Source organism: Schistocerca serialis, chromosome 6, assembly GCF_023864345.2.
Source record: "Schistocerca serialis cubense isolate TAMUIC-IGC-003099 chromosome 6, iqSchSeri2.2, whole genome shotgun sequence".
NCBI classification, from domain to species: Eukaryota; Metazoa; Arthropoda; class Insecta; order Orthoptera; family Acrididae; genus Schistocerca; species Schistocerca serialis.
Window position 1 is genome coordinate 161,932,216 of NC_064643.1, and position 22,395 is coordinate 161,954,610.

Consider the following 22,395-nt stretch of genomic DNA (forward strand, 5'->3'; position numbering starts at 1 on the left):
GATGCTGCGGCCTCCTGTTCCGTCGTGTACGATGGGGCTACTTTTCGTTGTCAAAAATAACGAAATTCTCTGTTAAGATCAGGGATGGCTGGTAAATGTGTGGTGATGGCTGCAATTTGGCAGTTAATAGCAGGGTGTTCAGTTGGGCCACATAATAAATTCACGCATACACCAGTTTCATTTGCATAGGTCACTCATTCAACTTTTATTTGAACAAATGAGCGACCGTCTACTGATTACAAATCACACTGTGTTGTACATACTATACCCTTATAGTTTAACATCTGGAGTAACATGCCCCCTTTTAATTTAACTTCTGATACATCTTTTTCCTTCCACAAAACTGTTAGTGATAGTGCCCTTTAAAATAACGTTCTTCCTTGCTTAATACTAGCACATGCGACACACATTAACTTTCAACGTCTCCTACAGTGCTTTTACACACTTTTCGCACAGTAAGACACTATCCTGTCTCACAAACGCCTCTACTCCAATAGCGTGTAACACAGTCCTTTAAAAGTTTACCTTCAGTTCCAACTCCATTGTGCACCAATAATGAATTATTAATGTCCATTAGTATACGTAGACGCGCTACTATTTACAAATAAGCGCTTGGTTGTAAATAAAGAATAGATTAGGGAACTGGGGCACGGGTTTTATGATGTAAGTCGCAGTTAATTTTTTCTCATCAGCTAGATTCTATCTTTATAACTGACCACACGCCTCAGTCCAGTCTACATTGAAAACAGTCCTTCGAGAAAAACGCTCAAGGAAATTACATCGAGGATTCTGCAGATGAATGCTGAATATCGGCTCTCTTTGCCAAATTTCTCTCAGCCGCTGAACACAGCTCTCGCCTGGATCTGACAATATCTGGTTTCCACCATGCTAGTAAGGTCGCCTTGAACAGAGGAAGTGTCGATTCGTTACAAATGAAAAAAACGAACAGCAGCGGTCCCTGCGCCATCGTAGCTATGTGAACATAGTATACGAACTGTGCAATGCCTTGCGCTTGGTGGAATCCAGTTCTAACAATTATACCAACGCCACTTAAGAAAACTGTCTTAACTGACAGAAAAACAAGTTGTTTCTTTGAACCAAATCTGTGATTACTAGAAATTTTAAGTCGCCGCATGAAGTTTCGATTACGTAGGTACATATATCCCACCAATCCAAGGAGAACCAAATTGAGAGCTACCGAGAATGAAATCGCCGCGAGGAATATTATCCGACTGTGAATCAAGTAATATTTGCTCGTATTTTCCAAAGAAATACTTGCTGCAGATGCTATGCCCCAGGGTATAAGTGCATACACCACCTGACGACGGAATACCTCACTCGCTTCAGCAGGCAGCAGATCGTTAGGAAGCCTGAGATGTCGAATGCACGCGTACATTTGGTAGCAGAACGAGTTCAGCCAGATACAGCTGAGAAGCGTAAGGGAGCTATCAATCTGCACCGCTGTCGGTAACTTGGGGACACCCGTCATACGATACATGACCTCAGAACACAAGATCTGGATTATACCCGTGAGCTGAAAGGACAAGAATATCTTTCCGGGCAGATTGCGTAACTGGGGAAGGTACATGTATACTCCGGCAGTCAAGAAACGGAAAAGAATATTTATACCTATAAATGACATTTCTAAAGCTTTTAAGCTGTCGATTCTGAAATCCTTGTATTTCAAGGTAGCACTGTTTAAACTGGCTTTGTAGTTTAGTGTTCTTTGCGTGGGCTCTATATGCCCTTTGAGGAGTTTGATCCATGGTACATTGCTCTTATTTGAGTAGGATCCGTCTGGGTACAAGCTGACACTACACAGCTCGGAATGCTTATTGAGGGAAAAGTCGCGACATTTTAGTAACAGAACAGCTCTGGAGAAAGAGCAGATGGCGCCTGTGACGTTCACTTCCGGACAGGACTCGTTGGCAGGACTACTGAAAAAGCACCGAGCGTCATGTACGGACTGTATCATACTAAAGGGGACGTCCTGACAAATGCTGAACGAGTTGACAGTCATCCAGGCCAAGAGACAGAGGTTGACGTTCGTCCTCTGTGTGTACGCCAGGTAGCTGGTGACGGGTATGTGGGGCGATCTCTCCACCACGTCGTTCCAGAGCTGCACGCGGCATTGCTCGCGCTGAGTAATGGTTTCCGCTGACAGGTCTTCCAGCGGACACGTGGGGTGGTCCATGGCGTTGGCCAACAGCTGCATGCAGTCGGTGTCAACGGAGAGCGTAGCGTAGCTTCTGTCCTCCAGCTCCCACTCCTCATCTGCAAAACAGTGACATCCTTAGGTGGTGATCATACTCCAACGTCAGCTAAACTCAGAGTCTCCTCTGTATTATAAAATTGGGTGTTGTTTGGCTAAATCATCGATGATCAATGGTTGGAATAGCTCACAACCAACAAGTATCCGAGAGTAATAAGACGAAATGATATAGTGTGGTGTTTTAACATAGTTTTTTTTTTCTTTATTGTATTTCAATTCCCCATCGGGGCGGGCTGGCAGCAGCATAGGCGCTGCTCTTCAGCCGAAAGACATAGAACAAAACAATAGAAGACATTTAAAAACAGCAAAGGAGAGAATAAGGTGAACATAGATATAAAAAAGGGGGAACATCATGGAAGGCAATAGACAAAAAACGGGGTGACTGTAAAATGGAGATAAAAAATTGTTTAAAAGTAGCAGACACAAAAAGCCACACACTGTGACGGTTAAAAGAACACAAGGCACAGTACGACAGGAGCATAAAGGTAGCGACGGATGGCATAGCTCATAACGTAACACTGACGGCGAACCTCAAGGCAGTACATAATTAAAATCACACCTCTTGACGCACACGAGAAACAGCACTAAACACAACACTGATGTGGCACACTGATGATGATCAATACAGAGGATCTGCCAGGCGCTAGGAGATGAGGGAGACCTGAAGAAGGGAGGGAGGGGAAGAGATGGGGGAGGGGAGCGGGCGGCGCGTGGAAGAGGGCCAGGTAGGGAGGGATGTGGGAAGGAGAGAGGCAAGTATGGGCTGCAGGGTCTCAGGGGAGGGGGGGGACGGAGGAAAATCCGCTCTGGGAGAAGGAGGAAAGAGGAAAAGGGGGCCCTGGGGAGGGGGGGGGAACAAGGCCAGGTTATAGTTGGAAGGAAGGGTAGATGTCACGGCGAAGTTCGTCATCTGGGAGGGGGAGGCGTCGGAAATTGCCCTGATGAAGGAGATGGAGGGTGTGGAGGTGGAGAGAGGGAGGGATACAGCGATAGAGGCACGGCAACGGGCGGGGGGTGGAGAGGAAGGAGGAAACCAGAGTGGGGGGGGGGGATCAAGCCTGCGAACAATGTAAAGGATGCAGAGATGTTGGAGGAACAGGAGGAGGTGGGGGAAGGGGATCAGTTCACATAGGAGCCGTATGGGGGACGGAAGGCGGATACGGAAGGCAAGGCGGAGCGCATGGCGTTCAAGGATTTGGAGGGCCTTGTAAAAGCGGGTGGGGGCGGAGATCCAGGTGACACTGGCATAACAGAGGAGAATAGTTTTCTGTAATAAAAAAGGCAGATATCAGAATTTATTGTACAAACGTTACGCGAGTCTGTTTCATATACAGGATGCCCGAAAATTCTCTGTCTTGCACTTGGTTTTGTACAATTGACGAAATAACTATGGTTTTACTGACATCCCTAATCTGAAGTTGACAAAAAGCGTCCTTGTCAGTATTGTATTGTCTTGGGTTGTGTACATAGTGCCGCGTAGTCAGCACGTACACAACTTTCCCACTAGAGCGCGCCCCGCTAAGCACAACAACGCAGGCGCAGCGCTCGTCCGTCTCCGCACTACGAGATGGCGCTGCCATAGAGACGGACCAAATTCTGCTTACGCCGATCCGCGTATTAATATGTAACGCAGCCAATGAGATTGCTGCTAATGTAGAACCTTTTCTCCTCGCAGATCACACTCGCGCAGTGATACATGAACGCGCGAGGTATTATAAGGAGTGTGCAGACCTCCGATTAGTCAGTCTGCATTAGTCTGTACCAGTCTGCATTTGTCTGCAACAGTCTGTATGAGTTCTACATTTGTCTGTACCAGTCTATTGTCAAGTTTCAGTCTGCGCCCAGTAAGATTACCATATTTCTGTACATAGCCATGAAGATAAATGTATAGACACTTTTGTCAAGTATCAGAGATATATGTGAGAATAAGATTAACGTACCAATACCAAAGGAACTTCAGATTGTCAATTGTAAATAGCATCCAGAACCAAGTAAAGTAATTTTTATACTTGTTATTATTTTAATAAATGTGTGTGAAAATTAATCAAGTTCTGTTTAAAGTTGGTCACTGTCAATCTGCTACTCTAAGCGTGCAAGTGGCATTTCTATCGTCTGACCTAACGGCAGAAGATAAACACGCCACGATAAGACCACGAGACATATTGCTGACACTCGCCTACTACGTTAGAGCGACCAGTCAAATAATCTGATGGTGTGTGTACTGAAGGTCTAACAGTACGCGCACCACATCTTGTTTCAGTATTGTATTGTTCTAGTTGACGACGTACAGTAGCAAATAATAGCGTGTGTGTGTGTGTGTGTGTGTGTGTGTGTGTGTGTGTGTGTGTCTGTGTGTGTGTCTGTGTGTGTGTGTGTGTGTGTGTGTGTGTGTGGCAGCACGAAAGTCCGCATATAAGGCAGGTAGTGAGAGAAATAATAAGAACATTTGCCGCTGTGCACTTCGTAAATTGACGCTGCTAGGTTCAGAGACATGTGGTGCTTTATCAGGCAGTGTCAAAGGCAAGCCTCGTTGTGGGTGTAAGAAAACGCGACAGGAAGTTTGTGCCGCTGTCCGTCTTTAAACTGAGCAGTCTGCAGTGAAACATATTCGCAAACGAGCAGTTGTACTTCAAACACTACAGTCAACAATAAGTGGCCACACTAAAAAATATTTGAAAGCATTTAGGTTGATAACATGTTGTTTTATAGTGCGGGCAACCACAGCCAAACTTCGACATTTTTCCAAAGAAAATTCCGCGCTGGCTGTATCAATGATTTTTATTAAATCTGCGACCGGTTTCGCACCACTTATCGGTGCATCCTCAGGCAATATACGCTATTTATAACATGGTAACGTTGAACATTGCCCTGTAGCCACTCCCCACCATTCACGTCCAATATACCGTCATCTGGTGAAAGCGATAGTAAAAATTTAAAAATCTTTTTAAAAAACTTTTTAAATGATGGGAGCGGCAATGACCGTGCAAGCTGAAAGGAACCGCCCGGCAGCGGACACGGCCTGATTCATTTTTAAATTTGATACAGCCAGCGTGGAATTTTCTTTGGAAAAATTTACATTGATGTTTGTAAACGAATTGTACGTGCAACGACTTCGAGCAACGACTTGCATCCCGCCGTGCAGTGCTGCACAATTATTGCTGTGCCTCGCTCATGAGTGTTTCTTTCCAACATCCGAAACACCGCAATTCACACATGAGGAGCCGGCCTTGGTGGCCGAGCGGTTCTAGGTGCTTCAGTCCGGAACCGCGCGACTGCTACGGTCGCAGGTTCGAATCTTGCCTCGGGCATGAATGTGTGTGATGTCCTTAGGTTCGTTAGGTTTAAGTAGTTCTACGTTCTAGGGGGCTGATGACCTCAGATGTTAAGTCCCATAGTGCTCAGAACCATTTGAACCACACATGAGGAACATTATTTGTGGTCTAAGGAAATTCCCATTACGTGCAAGAGATGGGAAGGAACACCCCTCACTTTGTATGGGCTGGGATGTCATTGCGATACTCATATGGACCAAACCTTTTGAAGGGTACATGTATTCAACGAACTAAAAACGAAGTTAGCGCTTAAATTCGCAGACAACTGCTTACGAGGAATAAAGAAGTCCCAAGTGGCTCACGCTAGGAAACTAATGCAAAATTACGCCAAACTGTTGAATAAGCCTTTTGGATTATAACTCCAGTGATGCTTCGCAAGATGTGAAATATGATACGGTGACACGCATATCTCTCTGTAAGGCACCATTGTTCCCATACAGAGCCACTGGATAGTTTTCCTATACTCGAGCGCCAAAGAAACTGGTATAGGCATGCGTATTCAAGTACAGAGATATGTAAACAGGCAGAATACGGCGCTGTGGTCGGCAAGGCCTACATAAGACAACAAGTAACTGGCGCAGTTCTCAGATAAGTTACTGTGGATACAGTGGCAGGTTGTCAAGATTTAAGCGAGTTTGAACGTGGAGCTATTGTCGGCGCACGAGCAATGGGGCACAGCATCTCCGAGGCAGCGATGAAGTGGGGATTTCACGAGCGTACCGCCGGCTGGAGTGGCCGAACGGTTCTAGGCACTACAGTCTGGAACCGCGCAACCGCTACGGTCGCAGGTTCGAATCCTGCTTCGGGCATGGATGTGTGTGATGTCGTTAGGTTTAAGTAGTTCTGAGTTCTAGGGGACTGATGACCTCAGAAGTTAAGTCCCATAGTGCTCAGAGCCATTTGAACCTCGAGTATACCGTGAATATCAGGAATGTCGTAAAACAGCAAATCTCCAACAAGAATGCGGCCGGAAAAAGATCCTGCAAGAACGGGACCAATGGCGACTGAAGAGAATCGTGACAGAAGTGCAACCCTTTCGCAGATTGCTGCACATTTCCGTGCTGGGCCATCAACAACTAACTGTCAATGTGCGTTCAACTAAACATAATCGATATGGTCTTTCGGAGCCGAAGACCCACTCGTGTACACTTGATGACTGCACGACACAAAGCTTTACTCCTTGCCTGGACCCGTCAACAGCGACATTGGACTGTTGATGATTGGAAACATGTTGCCTGGTCGGACACATCTCGTTTCAAATTGTATCGCGCGGATGGACGTGTACGGGTATCGAGACAACCTCATGAATCCATGGACCCCATATGTCACCATGGGACTGTCCAAGCTAGTGGAGGCTCTGTAATTGTGAGCCGTATGCAGCTAGTGTGATACGGGGCCCATGATACGTCTAGACACGATTCTGAGCGGTGACGCTATCGTAAGCATCCTGTCTGATCACCTGCATCCAATCATGTCCATTGTGCATTCTGACGAAATTCCAGCAGGACAATACGACACTCCACACGTCCACAGATATTTTGGAAATTTGTGGTAAGATCTTATGGGACCACACTGCTGAGGTCATCGGTTCTTAAACTTACACACTACTTAATCTAACATAAAGTAACTTATGCTAAGGACAACACACACAGCCATGCCCTAGGGAGGACTCGACCCTCCGACTGGGGTAGAAGCGCCACACGTTCACAAATGCTAGAGAGTGGCTCCAGGAACATTGTTCTAAGTTGAAGCACTTCCGCTGCCCACCAAACTCCACAGACATTAACATTATTGAGCGTATATGGGATGCCTTGCAACGTGGTGTTCACAAGGGGTCTCCACCCTCTTGTTCCCTTACGGATTTATGGACAGCCCTGCAGGATTCATGGCGTCACTTCGCTTGAGCAGTACTTCAGACATTAGTCGAGTCCATCCCACGACGTGTTGCGGCACTTTTGCGTGCTCGCGGGGGCGCTACACGATATTAGGCAGGTGTACCGGTTTCTTTGGCTCTTCAATGTATACACATAGGCCAATAAAGAGTATACAGTTTTGATCTAGGGACTCAGAGACTTTCAGACATATTGTGTGAAAGATAACGCTTTCTATGTTCTCGTCTTTTTGCAAAACTTCAGTTTTGTTCGTTAGCCAAGAGACCTCGACATGTTGAATTAAGAGACATGACCGAGCATGTTTAGTTAGCTCGGGAGGCTTAACGAAAAGTTCAACAAATTCCATTAGCGGACGATTTAAGAAAAAACTTATGTCACACTGAACAATTGATTCACGATAACTTCCTACATATATACACGCTAAAATTGCTACAGTAGGAGCAACTGGGAGGCATACTACTCAGTTGCCGAATGGTTAAGTGTTTGGACTGCAACTCCAGAGATCTAAGATTCAGGATGTTTTCTCCTAAGATTTCCTCTTTGACATATGGCTTATGCCGCGTCTGGCAATGATTTGTCGATGTGGATATGCCACAGCTGCGCCAGGTTTGAGAAGTCTAATAGTTAACTGAGTCTCCAGTAGTCATCTGGGTAAATTAGTGCAAAATGTAGCAGACATCAGGACCTATCAACAGCAAAAGGACCGTGGACAGTGTAGTGTCACACACCACTTCAGAGGATTTATATGCATCCATACGTGTTCTCACTGATGAATGACACTCGTGAATGAAAACCATAAAACGAGTTATTCCATATAGGAAAGAGCAGAAATATTGTGTGGGTTTGTTATTTTATTTGCACGTGGACAACCATGCCCAGAGGCGTAGTATTTCTTCAAGACGAGATGGCGTTAGCTGGAACTTCTTGAGAGAGAATACCTGCAAAGAAAAGAATATGTGACCCCCTAGCATCATGAGCCTACATTGGACATACAAGAAGCCCTCTGAGACAGTGGTCTTGATTAGACTCAAACGAATAAACTATTAACGAAATGACGTTCTCATTCTATTGTTTCTTGCACATGCTTGTACAAACGGGTTTACGTTGCTGCTAGGGGTGACTTGGATATGGTTATTATATTTATGTCTAAATATGAAAGAGGTCCTCTCTCTGAGGTAAGTTACTTTACTACCCCACAAAATAATGAATTGCGAGTCCTACAGCTGCTGGATAAGAAATGAATTACAATTACTTCATTTATTCTCCTAAAGTTATGAATAAACATTTGACAAACAATGGCAGTACTAATATAAAACAAACTGGCATATCTGACACGAGGGTTGTGGAGGAACGCAAGTGAATTAGTTTCAGCCACGAAGTGCCTAGTGCTTTTTGTGATGTTAACTAAATGGCACACAGCACTACAGAAAAGAGTATATCGTACCTATAATTGGAGTTGAAGCAGACTGTTCACTGAATCAAGAACGCAAGTCTTCAAAGTGAAGGCTGAAGCCGTCGAAATGTTATAAAATGATTTTACGAGAGTTTCCCTGAAAGTAATGCACTATTTTTTTTCTTCAACAATTCTTTACTGAACATAATGAGAATTCCACACACGAAAGAATAACATTTTATCTCACACACCCTAATTTTCCACGTAATCCCCATCCCGTTCTATGGCCTTACTGCAGCGCGAAACAGTTGGGTGTCCTGGTGGCGGAGCCAATGCTTCACTGTGTGAATCACCTCCACATCCATGCCTTCTACGAATGACATCCTTTAATGGCCCAAACAAGTGGAAGTGCGAGGGTGCTAGATGAGGGCTGTAAGTTGGCTGGGGTAACGCAGTCTAAAACTGTTTTGCGATGTGTTTAGCAATCCTCAGACTTGAGTGGGGTAACGTGTTATCGTGTTGCAGCAAAACATCTGACTTAGTGTTGCGCTAAAATCACCGGAAGCGCGTCTTGGGTCTTGTTAATGTTTTGACATACGCTTTTGAGTTAACGGCACCGCCTCTTGGCATCACGTCAATGAGAATCACACCTCCGCAGTCCCACAACGCTGTAATCATGACCTCACCGGTGGAAGCAGTTGCTTTGAATTTTTTCTTTTATGGGGACTGAGAATGGCGCCATACCATCGACTGTCGTTCTGTTTTGGGCTCAACATGGTGAACCCAGGTTTCATCACCTGTAACAAACCGGGACAAGAAGACCTCCCCCTCAGCTTCAAAACGTTGCAACAAATGAAGACAAATGTTTTATGTGTGCGATTTGTGATCCACCATAGACACTGCGGGACCCATCTTGCACATACTTTTGAATATCCAAGAGTGCGGATAATTGCATCCACACTCCCTTTGCTGATTGACGGATGCAGCACCAACTGCCGAGTAGTAATGCGAAGAACAACGTCAGCTCGCTGCAACATGTCAGGTGTGACCGCTGCAAACCGTGGACGTCAGCCGAACCACCTTCTGTTGACCTCACCCTCTGTGCCCAGTGACTAATTATACTTCTGTCGACAGCAGATGCTCCATAGGCTTTCCACAAGCGTTTGTAAATAACCCCCACAGTTTATTTCTATGCAGTGAGAAATGCAATGAAGGCACGTTGTTTGTCACCTACGGACGCCACTTTGGAGCTGCCCTGTAGCTACGCTATCTGTCGGAAGAGACGCGAACTTGGCGCGCTCACTCAAGAGACTTCGAATAATACTTATGTAATGCTTCACATTTGTAGCATTGAGAAAAGAAATGCGGTGCGTTACTTTCCTGTTTCTTCCTGAAAGAAAAATGGGACAATAAAGAGGCAGTAGGAGCCAGATTCCATGTGTACTGCAGAACAATATCTGGATCTGATGTATTACACGACCACTATGAGAGAAATTAGTAAATTCTCTGCTGAGTCTGCAGAAAATCTAAACTGCTGAGACTTCTTCAAAGAGGCACCTTGATACAGAAAACGTCTTTCCTTACGACAGCTGGCACCCAGACAGGATGGGGAACCTCTAACGAACGAAGGTATTATTGGCTGGCAGTGTCCCACCAGGCAGGATTTGGCCGCTGCGATTCTCAGCAGTTGGCAGGAGACCTATTTTTTGATGCAAGGGGTTTGCTGAGAACTGGTCGTTGCGAGGTCGTAAAAGGTTATCGCTTTCAGCTCCAGGCATTTGTCAGCTACTGTGTCGTTACAGTCTTGCTGTTGGTTACCTTGGAGACGAGAAGATGCCTGACTTAAAGCGCTACCGTTTAGACGTGGCGAGAGACACAGTTGTTGGAAAAAGTTTTGTAGCAGCCTGCTACGTGCAAAGAAGACATCGCATCCACACGCCCTTGTCCCCTATTTTGTCCCTCATGAGTGCCATGCTCTCCAATCTGTTTCGTTCCCAACAAAAACTATTACCCAGCAGTAGCAGATATCACTTGGAGTTCTGGGCCACATTGCTGACATCAGCATCAACTTTCCATGAATTGGTGTCATCACAATCAGCTTTCCCAGAATCGTCGATGCCAGCATCTGGCACTTGTACGATGATATCATCCCTCCCTCTCTCCCTGTGGCCAATGGCGTTACGGTGAGAGGCCCCAGGTCAACAACGGCGTGCAAGCTCAGCTCCCCACTCTTCCAGCAATTTCAGTTTTTATAATTCGATAGCATACACACTGTCATTTTATCTTCTGTACACATGTCCAATATGAAGCGCCATCAGCAGCAGCATTTAGCTAGACGGAATATGACTGGCAGTATGTATTTGTCAATACTATTTGCTGTTAACAAAGGCAGTTATATGGGAGAGCAACAGCTAACAATGGACTGCCTACAAGCAAGACTCAGAACTAACCAATATTTTTAGAAATCCTTGTATTAAAGTGGCAAGAAGTATGTAATCTACAAATCACATTTTTACGGATTTTTATTCCCAATAGACTCTGATAAAAGCTATTTCTCATACGAATAAGTTCTATACAGGGTGTTACAAACAGGTACGGCCAAACTTTCAGGAAACATTCCTCACACACAAATAAAGAAAAGATGTTATGTGGACATGTGCCCGGAAACGCTTAACTTCCATGTTAGAGCTCACTTTAGTTCTTCCACCTACGCTCAATGGAGCACGTTATCATGATTTCATACGGGATACTCTACCTGTGCTGCTAGAACATGTGCCTTTACAAGTACGACACAACATGTGGTTCATGCACGATGGAGCTCCTGCACATTTCAGTCGCTTCTCAACAACAGATTCGGTGACCGATGGATTGGTAGAGGCGGACCAATTCCATGGCCACCACGCTCTCCTGACCTCAACCCTCTTGACTTTCATTTACAGGGGCATTTGAAAGCTCTTGTCTACGCAACCCCGGTACCAAATGTAGAGACTCTTTGTGCTCGTATTGTGGACGGCTGTGATACAATACGCCATTCTCCAGGGCTGCATCAGCGCATCAGGGATTCCATGCGACGGAGGGTGGATGCATGTATCCTCGCTAACGGAGGGCATTTTGAGCATTTCCTGTAACAAAGTGTTTGAAGTCACGCTGGTACGTTCTGTTGCTGTGTGTTTCCATTCCATGATTCATGTGATTTGAAGAGAAGTAATAAAATGAGCTCTAACATGGAAAGTAAGCGTTTCCGGACACATGTCCACATAACAAATTTTCTTTCTTTGTGTGTGAGGAATGTTTCGTGAAAGTTTGGTCGTACCTTTTTGTAACACCCTGTATAATTTAAGATAGGGATTACCAACCTGCTCGCACCCCCTTATGTTAAACATTTTTGCAAACAAATTAGCCTTGAAACCAGTTAGTCAATTTTAAACTTTTCCAAAAATGGATATTATGTTACTTGATGTACAACATCTAGTTCACGAGCTTTATAAGTAGATTTTTTTTGTAAACGCCTTGGTCTTGAAACTGACGTTTTCAGCCAGTACTCCAACGGAGAATTTACATTCGTCACCCGTAACAGTACAAGTAGAAAGAGGGTATATTATTTTCTCTCTTATCTCCCACGTAAGGCTGTTGCTCAAGCGCTCCGCATCCACCTGGGTGGCCACTAGCATAATTTCCTTGTAGAACTTAAACAGTTTTTGCAAACGAATTACCGTTAAAAGCTGTTATTCCTTAGGTTTTAAGCTCAGCAGAAGGTTTTTGTTGCTTTGTTTATGACTTATAGTCAGCCATATTTAGATGCGATATACTCATACATATTTAAGTACATTCACATGATAATGCAGCTCTATGAGCAGATTTTTCGTGTGTCAGTCTCGATACTTGCATTTTTCGACCAACACTCCATCGTATGGCTACCCATCAGTGCTATTTTACGGTATATGCTAATATCTCCCGTTGTTTAGAGGAATATGTAAATTTTTCTTGCACATTAGTTTCGTATTAGACTTTTCTTTTTCCCTATTGTAGTTTATATCATTCCTTTATCACAGTTGTTTAAGCCATATACTCCAGCTTTTTCTTCGTTTCCTGACATTTATGTCCTCCACTTCCTGTCAGATCACCGAATTTAAGCGCAGTCGGTCTTGGCTAGCACTTGGACAGGTGACTGTCCAGTCTGCCAAACGCTGTTGACAAGTGGGGTGCACTCAGCCCTTGTGAGGAGGATTGTGGAGCTACTTGATGGGGAAGCAGCTTCTTCCGGTCACGAAAACCGCCTACGGTCAGAGTAGTAATGTGCTGGGCGCATGTCCCTCGATATCTGCATCCAGTGACACCTGTGGGCTAAGGATGACACGGCGGTCGATCGGTGCCGTTGGACATTCAGGGTCTGTTCGGACGGGATTCATACGGGACATGCAGTCAGCTGTGCGAGTGTGGCGAAGCTTTCCACATACGCACCTCCACCTCCAGCTGGCTGGCGCCTCCTCCCCCCCTCCGCCCCCCACCGCCACCACACTCCGTTCCCAACAGTCCCCTGCCCACAGACGGATGGGCAGTAAGCTTTACGTAGTGTGTGACCACCTATACGGTACAGTGGCGTGTATCGCGCATGACTCTCTCGCTTGCACGCAACGCATTGACAGTAAATTGAAAGTGATTCTTCACCACCACTGCTATTGTCAACAGAGTTTTCACAGTCTTATTACAGTTCATGGTATTAACATTTGTTGTTGTTGTTGTTGTAGTCTTCAATCCTGAGACTGGTTTGATGCAGCTCTTCATGCTACTCTATCCTGTGCAAGCTTCTTCATCTCACAGTACCTACTGCAACCTACATCCTTCTGAATCTGCTTAGTGTATTCATCTCTTGGTCTCCCTCTACGATTTTTGCCCTCCACACTGCCCACCAATGCTAAATTTGTGATTCCCTGATGCCTCAGAACGTGTCCTACCAACCGGACCCTTCTTCTTGTCAAGTTGTGTCACAAACTCCTCTTCTCCCCAATTCTATTCCATATCTCCTCATTAGTTATGCGATCTACCCATCTAATCTTCAGCATTCTTCTGTAGCACCACATTTCGAAAGCTTCTATTCTCCTCTTGTCCAAACTATTTATCGTCCATGTTTCACTTCCATACATCGCTACACTCCATACAAATACTTTCAGAAACGACTTCCTGACACTTAAATCTATACTCGATGTTAACAAATTTCTCTTCTTCAGAAACGCTTTCCTTGTCATTGCCAGTCTACATTTTATATCCTCTCTACTTCGACCATCATCAGTTATTTTGCTCCCCAAATAGCAAAACTCCTTTACTACTTTAAGTGTCTCATTTCCTAATCTAATTCCCTCACCATCACCCGACTTAATGCGACTACATTCCATTATCCTCGTTTTGCTTTTGTTGATGTTCATCTTATATCCTCCTTTCAAGACACTGTCCATTCCGTTCAACTGCTCTTCCAAGTCCTTTGCTGTCTCTGACAGAATTACAATGTCATCGGGAAACCTCAAAGCTTTTATTTCTTCTCCATGGGTTTTAATACCTACACCAAATTTTTCTTTTGTTTTCTTTACTGCTTGCTCAATATACAGATTGAATAACATCGGGGAGAGGCTACAACCCTGTCTCACTCCCTTCCAAACCACTGCTTCCATTTCGTGCCCCTCGATTCTTATAACTGCCATCTGGTTTCTGTACAAATTGCAAATAGCCTTTCGCTCCCTGTATTTTACCCCTGCCACCTTTAGAATTTGAAAGAGAGTATTCCAGTCAACATTGTCAAAAGCTTTCTCTAAGTCTACAAATTCTAGAAACGTAGGTTTGCCCTTCCTTAATCTTTCTTCTAAGATAAGTCGTAAGGTTAGTATTGCCTCACGTGTTCCAACATTTCTACGGAATCCAAACTGATCTTCCCCAAGGTCGGCTTCTACCAGTTTTTCAATTCGTCTGCAAAGAATTCGCCTTAGTATTTTGCAGCTGTGACTTACTAAACTGATAGTTCGGTAATTTTCACATCTGTCAACACCTGCTTTCTTTGGGATTGGAATTATTATATTCTTCTTGAAGCATGAGGGAATTTCGCCTGTCTCATACATCTTGCTCACCAGATGGTAGAGTTTTGTCAGGACTGGCTCTCCCAAGGTCGTCAGCAGTTCTACTGGAATGTTGTTTACTCCCGGGGCCTTGTTTCGACTCAGGTCTTTGAGTACTTTTATAAGAACAATAGTGATAGTTTGCCTTCTACAATTATCTATTCAATTACAAAATCGGAATATTATTCATAAAAACAGAAAAATTATGGGTAACGTTATACACACTACATGTAACAGAAATTTAGAGCGCTACACCGATTACAACATTAACAAATAATTACTTTCCTTCTGTAGCAGTAGCGTTACAGACTCAAGTTGTCATTTTAAAACATGTCATATTTATGGTATCAAAAAAACTACATATTCTAAGTTTTAGAGTGTTTAGCGGATACGAAAAGAAATACTTTTTTATCTGACACAATTTTCACATGTGAATCGTTTCCCCTCTCTAAATCATAAGGATTTTGACGACAGTGATGGTCACACGTGGTGTTTAGTCTGCCATGTGTTGAACGTTGGTTTGGAGATGTTGCTGACCTCCTAGGGATTTTTTTTTGTGAAGAGACGCGAAGCGTCTGGTGTGCGAGACACCGACACGCATTCCAGATGGGCTCCCTGACCGCTTGCCTGAAGCTGCAGCCATTATTAATGGAACATCTGGTTGTTCTGAGTGTGGCAGACAATGGTTAGCAGGCAGATGGCAGTTGTGCATTGTTGTAATCGGATGACGTTTTGAGAAACATCTCTAAACAACATTCATCACACGGCACTTTGAACACCGTCTCAGAAAATCACTAGCGTCAAAACCTCCCTGGCGGCAAAACGGTGCAACTGTGAAATTTTTGTCGCATTAATAACTGTTTCTTTTTATATCCTCTACACAAATTACAATTGTTTTGTTGTAGCCTGTGTAGTACACGAACCAATAACCCGTTGTATTGAAGTAGTTAGCATCAGCAATTATCTTGCGTGGCATTGAAAATGACGGAAGATCCTAAACTAGGTACCCAAACAGATTTTTGAAATTCATACCTCCAGTTAGAACGCAGTGGAAAGTCATCAGTGAATTAATATGAAATGATCAGTCCCAGTGATAAACTTACCTACAGTGTAGATATGGGATGAATTGCCTTCGTTAAATATCCGAGCTGTTTCGATCCAATTGTTACGACAGTAGGAGTACAGTGCGTCGGCGAGAGCGAACATTTGTGATGACTTCGGATGTCGCTGCTCGCATAGTGCACTAAGCTCGTCATGAAAGGGGAGGTACCGCTCGTGATAGGCGAGTAGCTGATGATTCAACAGCGGCCGCCTGCAACATACAACCTTAAACGTTAAAAATCAATAAAATCAGCACGTGAAATTGTATTGTACAGTGTACGCATGAATAAAAAATGTCTACAATGAATTTTCACTCAGCTGGGGAGTGCGCGTTAATCTGAAATCTCCCGGAAGATGTATTGTGTTTTCTGTCGTGTGCAGATGTAAGGATGTTACATCTACATAAATACCGAGCAATCCGTCGTATAGGGTGGAGCGTAAACTACGTTGTTCCACTAGCAGTCATGTCCTTTCCTGATCCTCTCGCAAATATGGGGGAAAAAAAGGCTATCTATGTGCCTCCGTATGGATCCTAATATCTCTTACCTTATCTTCGTTGTCCTTAAGCGAAATGTACGTTGGCGGCATTACAATCGTTCAGCAGTATCCTCTAAATTTTCTAAATAGTGCTCCTCGAAAAGATCGTATCGTCCCCTATAGAGATTCCCATTGTAGTTCCCAAGTCACCTTCATAACACTTTCTTGTTCATCGAACCTACCGGTAACATATCCAGCACCCCGCCTCTGAATTGCTTCCACGTCTTCCTTTAAATTTAGAGAACTGGATTTGAAGCTCACTGCCGAGTGATTCTACTGCAGTCAACACACATAGCGCGTATGTACCATGCAGATAAGATACGAGAAACTAGGGCTCATACGGAGGCGTGCAGACAGTCGTTTTTCCTTCACTGTGTTTGTGAGTGGAACAGGAGGAGAAATGACAAGTAGTGGTACAGGGTACCCTCCGCCACGCACCGTACAGTGGCCTGCGGAGTATCTATGTAGATGTAGATGTAGATGTAAACCGACCTCGTGGGGATCCCAAATACCCAAGAATGGGTCGCATTATTTTTCTGTACGCTGTCCCCTATCCTATAATTCTTCCAATAAACCGAAGTCACATAACTAATGAGGAAGCATTGAATAGAATTAGGGAGAAGAGGAGTTTGTGGCACAACTTGACTAGAAGAAGGGATCGGTTGGTGTGACATGTTCTGAGGCATCAAGGGATCGCCAATTTAGTATTGGAGGGCAGCGTGGAGGGTAAAAATCGTAGAGGGAGACCAAGAGATGAATACACTAAGCAGATTCAGAAGGATGTAGGTTGCAGTAGGTACTGGGAGATGAAGAAGCTTGCACAGGATAGAGTAGCATGGAGAGCTGCATTAAACCAGTCTCAGGACTGAAGACCACAGCCGGTCGGAGTGGCCGAGCGGTTAAAGGCGCTACAGTCTGGAACCGCACGACCGCTACGGTCGCAGGTTCGAATCCTGCCTCGGGCATGGATGTGTGTGATGTCCTTAGGTTAGTTAGGTTTAAGTAGTTTTAAGTTCTAGGGGACTTATGACCACAGCAGTTGAGTCCCATAGTGCTCAGAGCTATTTGAACCATTTTTTGAAGACCACAACAACAACAACAAACCGACGTCGACCATTCTTCTTCCCTACTATGGTCCTTACACGCTCGTTCCGTTTCACATTGCTTTGCAAAGCTACGCCTGGGTGTTTTATCGACGTGACTACGTCAAGCAGCACACGACTAATGCCTTACAACATTATGCGATTGTTTTTCCTACTCATTTATATTAACTTCCAGTTTTATACATTTAGAGCCAGTTTCCATTCATCACATCAACTAGAAATACGAGGGCTATCCACAAAGTACATTACGTTTTGGAATTAAAAATAAATTAAGTATTGGAAATTTTTTTATTATATACAGATGAAAGCCACACTGAAATACTACTTTTCTACATAGTTGCCATTTAAATTAAGGCACTTATCGTAGCGATGGACGAGCTTGGAAATTCCTTCGTCGTGAAATTCGGCCGCCTGCGCCTTCAACCACGTGGTTACCTCTTCTTGAAGCAGTGCGTCGTCATCAAAACGCTGCATAGCCAACCACTTCTCCATTGCTGGGAATAAGTGGAAGTCGCTCGGTGCCAGGTCGGGACTGTACGGCGGATGAGAAAACAACTCCCACTTAAAAGATTCGAGAACTTCACGAGTGGCATTTGCCGTGTGGGCCCGGGCGTTGTCGTAAATCAGCAAGATCTTTGAGCCCAACTTTCCCCTGCGCTTGTGTTGTTTTGCTCTTCTGAGATTGTGCAGAGTTTGGCAATACCTTTGAGAGTTTATTGTAGTGCCTCTTTCCAGGAAATCCACAAAAATCACACCTTTTCTGTCCCAAAAGACAGTCGCCATCACCTTCCTTGCCGACATTGTCTGCATGCATTTCTTGGGTTTTTGGGGGGAATTTGTGTGCCCCCACTGCATTGACTGCAATTTTGTTTCGTAGTTCACATGCTTAACCCATGTTTCGTCACCAGTAACGATGCGATCGAGTAATGAGTCGCCATTTTTCGCGTAAGCGTCCAAAAACGTTAGCGCTGCAGCCATTCGCTGATTTTTGTGAATCTCTGTCAAGACTTTTGGTATCCATCTTGTACAAAACTTGTGGTAACCAAGCTTTTCGGTAATGATTTCGTGCAACAAACTTCGTGAAATTTGTGGAAAACTCATAGAGAGATCCGTTATTGTGAAATTACGGTTTTCACGGACCGCGGCATCGAGTTTTTCGACAAGTTCGGCAGTCACTATGCTGGGTCTTCCACTTCGCTCTTCGTCGTGAAAGTTAGTTCGGCCATTTTTAAATTTTATGACCCATTGACGCACTCCACCTTCAGTGATTATGTTGTCCCCATACACTTCACAAAGCTGCCGATAGATTTCTATCGGTATACAGTTGTTTGCAGTCAGAAACCTTATTGCAGCACGCACTTCACACTTCGCGGCATTTTCAACTAACGCTGACACTTCAAACTGTCACAGTAACTCAACGGAGTACAGCACGAACCTATCACTAGCACGGCAGGATGCCGACTGAGCGGCGGAATGCCATGACACCAAGATGGCCGCGGTAGCCCCGCCCCTAACGGACACAAACGAAAACGTAATGTACTTTGCGGATAGCCCTCGTATTGTCTTTTGGCTAAGTCGACTTGTATCCCCCTACAGTCACTCGACGTCGACACCTTCCCATATACCAAAGCATCATCAGCAAACAACTGCCGTTGTGGCCGACAGGTTCTAGGTGCTTCAGTCCGGAAACGCGCTGCTGCTACGGTCGCAGGTTCGAATCCTGCCTCGGGCATGGATGTTTGTGATGTCCTTAGGTTAGTCAGATTTAAGTAGTTCTAATTCTATGGGACTGATGACCTCAGATGTTAAGGCCCATAGTGCTCAGAGCCATTTGAACCATTTTTTGAGCAAACAACAGCAGTCTGCTGCATACCCTTTCCATCAGCTCATTTATATATACAGAAAGTAATGGCGGTCCTTTCACACTTTCCTGCGGCACTCCGGACGGTACTCGTACCTCTGATGAACACTTTCCGTTCAGGAAAACTTTCTTTTTTTTTTTTTTTTAGTCATCAGTCTCGTGCCTGGTTTTATGCGGCCCAGCCACGAATTTCTCTCCCACGCCAACCTCTTGATCTCGGAGTAGCACTTGCAATCTACGTCCTCAATTACCTGTTGGATGTATTCCAATCTCTCTCCTGCTCTACAGTTTTTGCCCACTACAGCTCCCTCTAGTACTATGGAAGTCATTCCTTGATGTCTTAATAGACGCTCTATCATGCTGTCCCTTCGTCTTGTCAGTGTTTTCCACATATTCCTTTCCTCTCCGATTCTGCGCAGAACCTCCTCATTCCTTACCTTATCAGTCCACCTAATTTTCAGCATTCGTCTATAATATCACACCTCAAATGCTTCGAGTTTCTTCTGTTCCAGTTTTCCCACAATCCATGTTTCACTAACATACCATGCTGTGCTCCAAACGTACATTCTCAGAAATGTCTTCCTCAAATCATGTGTTTGATACCAGTAGACTTCTCTTGGCCAGGAATGCCCTTCTTGACATTGCTGATCTGCATTTCATGTCCTCCTTGCTCGATTCGTCTTCGGTTATTTTGCTGCGTAAGTAGTAGAATTCCTTAACTTCATCTACCTCGTGACCATCAATCCTGGTGTTAAGTTTCTAGCTGTTCTCATTTCTGCTACTCCTCACTGCTTTCCCCTTTTTTCGATTTACTCTCAATCCATATTCTCTACTCATTGGACTGTTCATTCCATTCAGCAATTCATGTAATTTTTCCTCACTTTCACTCAGGAATCTTATCATTGATACCCTATCACCTTCAACTTTAATACCACTCCTGAACCGTTCTTTTATATCCATCATTGCTTCTTCGATGTACAGACTGAACAGTAGGAGTGAAAGACTTAATCCCTGTCTTACATCATTTTTAATCCAAGCACTTTGTTCTTACCGTCACTCTTATTATTCCCTCTTGTGTCTATTGTATAGCCCCCGTCTCTCCCTATAACTTACCCCTATTTTCCCCGGATTCCGAAAGTCTTGTACCAATTTACAATGTCGAACTCTTTTTCTAGGTCGACAAATCCTGTGAACTTGTCTTGATTCTTCTTTAATCTTGATCCCATTATCAAACGCAACGCCAGAATTACCTATCCGGCGCCTTTACCTTTCTTAAAGCCAAAATGATCGTCATCTAACATACCCTCAATTTTCGTTTCCATTCTCCTGTATATTATTCTTGTTAGCAATTTGGATACATGAGCTGTTAAGGTGATTGTGCGATAATTCTCTCACTTGTCAGCTCTTGCAGTCTTCGGAATTGTGTAGATGATATTTTTCCTAAAGCCAGACTCATACATTATACACACCAACGTGAATAGTCGTTTTGTTGCCATTTACCCCAATGATTTTAGAAATTCTGATGGAAAAGTATCCGTCCCTTCAGCCTTATTTGATCTTCAGTCCTCCAAAACTCTCCTAAATGCTGATTCTAATACTGGATCTCCCGTCTCTTCTAAATCGACTCCTGTTTCTTCTTCTACCACATCAGATAAATCACCCCCTCACAGAGACTTTCACTGTAGTTTTTCCGCCTATCCGCTCTCTCCTCTGCATTTATTAGTTGAATCCCCGCTCCACTGTTAATGTTACCACCCTTGTTTTTAATTTCACCGAGGATTGTTTTGACTTTCCTGTACGCTGAGTCAGTCCTACAAACAATCATTTCTTTTTCGAATTCTTCATATTTTTCATGTACCCATTTCGTCTTAGTTTCACTGGAGCCGGCCGCTGTGGTCGAGCGGTTCTAGGCGCTTCAGTCCGGAACCGCGCTGCTGCTACGGTCGCAGGTTCGAATACTGCCTCTGGCATGGATGTGTGTGTTGTCCTTAGGTTAGGTAGATTTAAGTAGTTCTGAGTTCTAGGGGACTGCTGACCTCAGATGTTAAGTCCCATATCGCTCAGAGCCATTACTTTCACTGGACTTCCTATCTATTTCATTCCTCTACTCCCTTCTTTCATCGATCAGCGGAAGTATTTCCCCTGCTACCTATGGTTTCTTCGCAGTTACCTTCTTTTTACCTATGTTTTTACTTCCTACTTCTTTGACAGCCGTTTTTAGAGATGTCCGTTCTTCTTCAACTTAACTGCCAACTGAGCTATTCCTTAGTGCTGTATGTATAGCCGTAGACAACTTCAATCGTATCTCTTTATTCCTTAGTGTTTCCTTATCCATCTTCCTTGTGTATTGATTCTTCAGCCCACTCTACGTCACTACTGTATTGTGAGCTCAGTCTATATCTGCTCCTAGGTACGCTTATGATCCAGTATTTGATTTCGGAATCACTGCGTGACCATAGTGTAATCTGACTGAACTATTCCGGTATAACCCTGCCTTTTCCTAGTATAGCTCCTTCTCTTGTGATTCTTGAACAGAGTGTTCGTTCTTACTAGCTGAAATTTATTACAGAACTGAATTTGTCTTTCCCCCTCTCATTCCTTGTCCCGGCCCGTATTCTTCTGTGACCCGCTCCTCTACTCCTTCCCTTAGAACTGCATTCCTGTCCCCCGTGACTTAGGCTTCCATCTCTATGCGTACTGTATTATCCTTTCACTATCCTCATATACTTTCTCTCTCTTTGTCTTCAGCTTGCGACGTCTGCATGTATACTTGGACTATCGTTGTCGGTGTTGGTTTGCT

At 44.3% G+C, this 22,395-nt stretch overlaps 1 protein-coding gene across 2 annotated transcripts in view; it reads right to left on the reverse strand.

Annotated features, from left to right (window-relative positions):
• Positions 1-213: 213 nt before the first annotated feature.
• Positions 214-22,395, reverse strand: part of LOC126484396 (uncharacterized) — a 128,140-nt gene continuing 105,958 nt past the window's right edge. The window contains exons 6-7 of one of the 2 annotated variants that reach the window (XM_050107894.1): positions 16,097-16,305; positions 214-2,274 (exon numbers count right to left, since the gene is read on the reverse strand). In XM_050107894.1, coding sequence (XP_049963851.1) covers positions 776-2,274; positions 16,097-16,305 — 1,708 coding nt within the window. In that variant the 3' untranslated portion in view covers positions 214-775. Of the gene's footprint in view, positions 2,275-8,335; positions 8,435-16,096; positions 16,306-22,395 lie in introns of those variants that run through there. The other variant, XM_050107895.1, reaches the window with a different exon arrangement.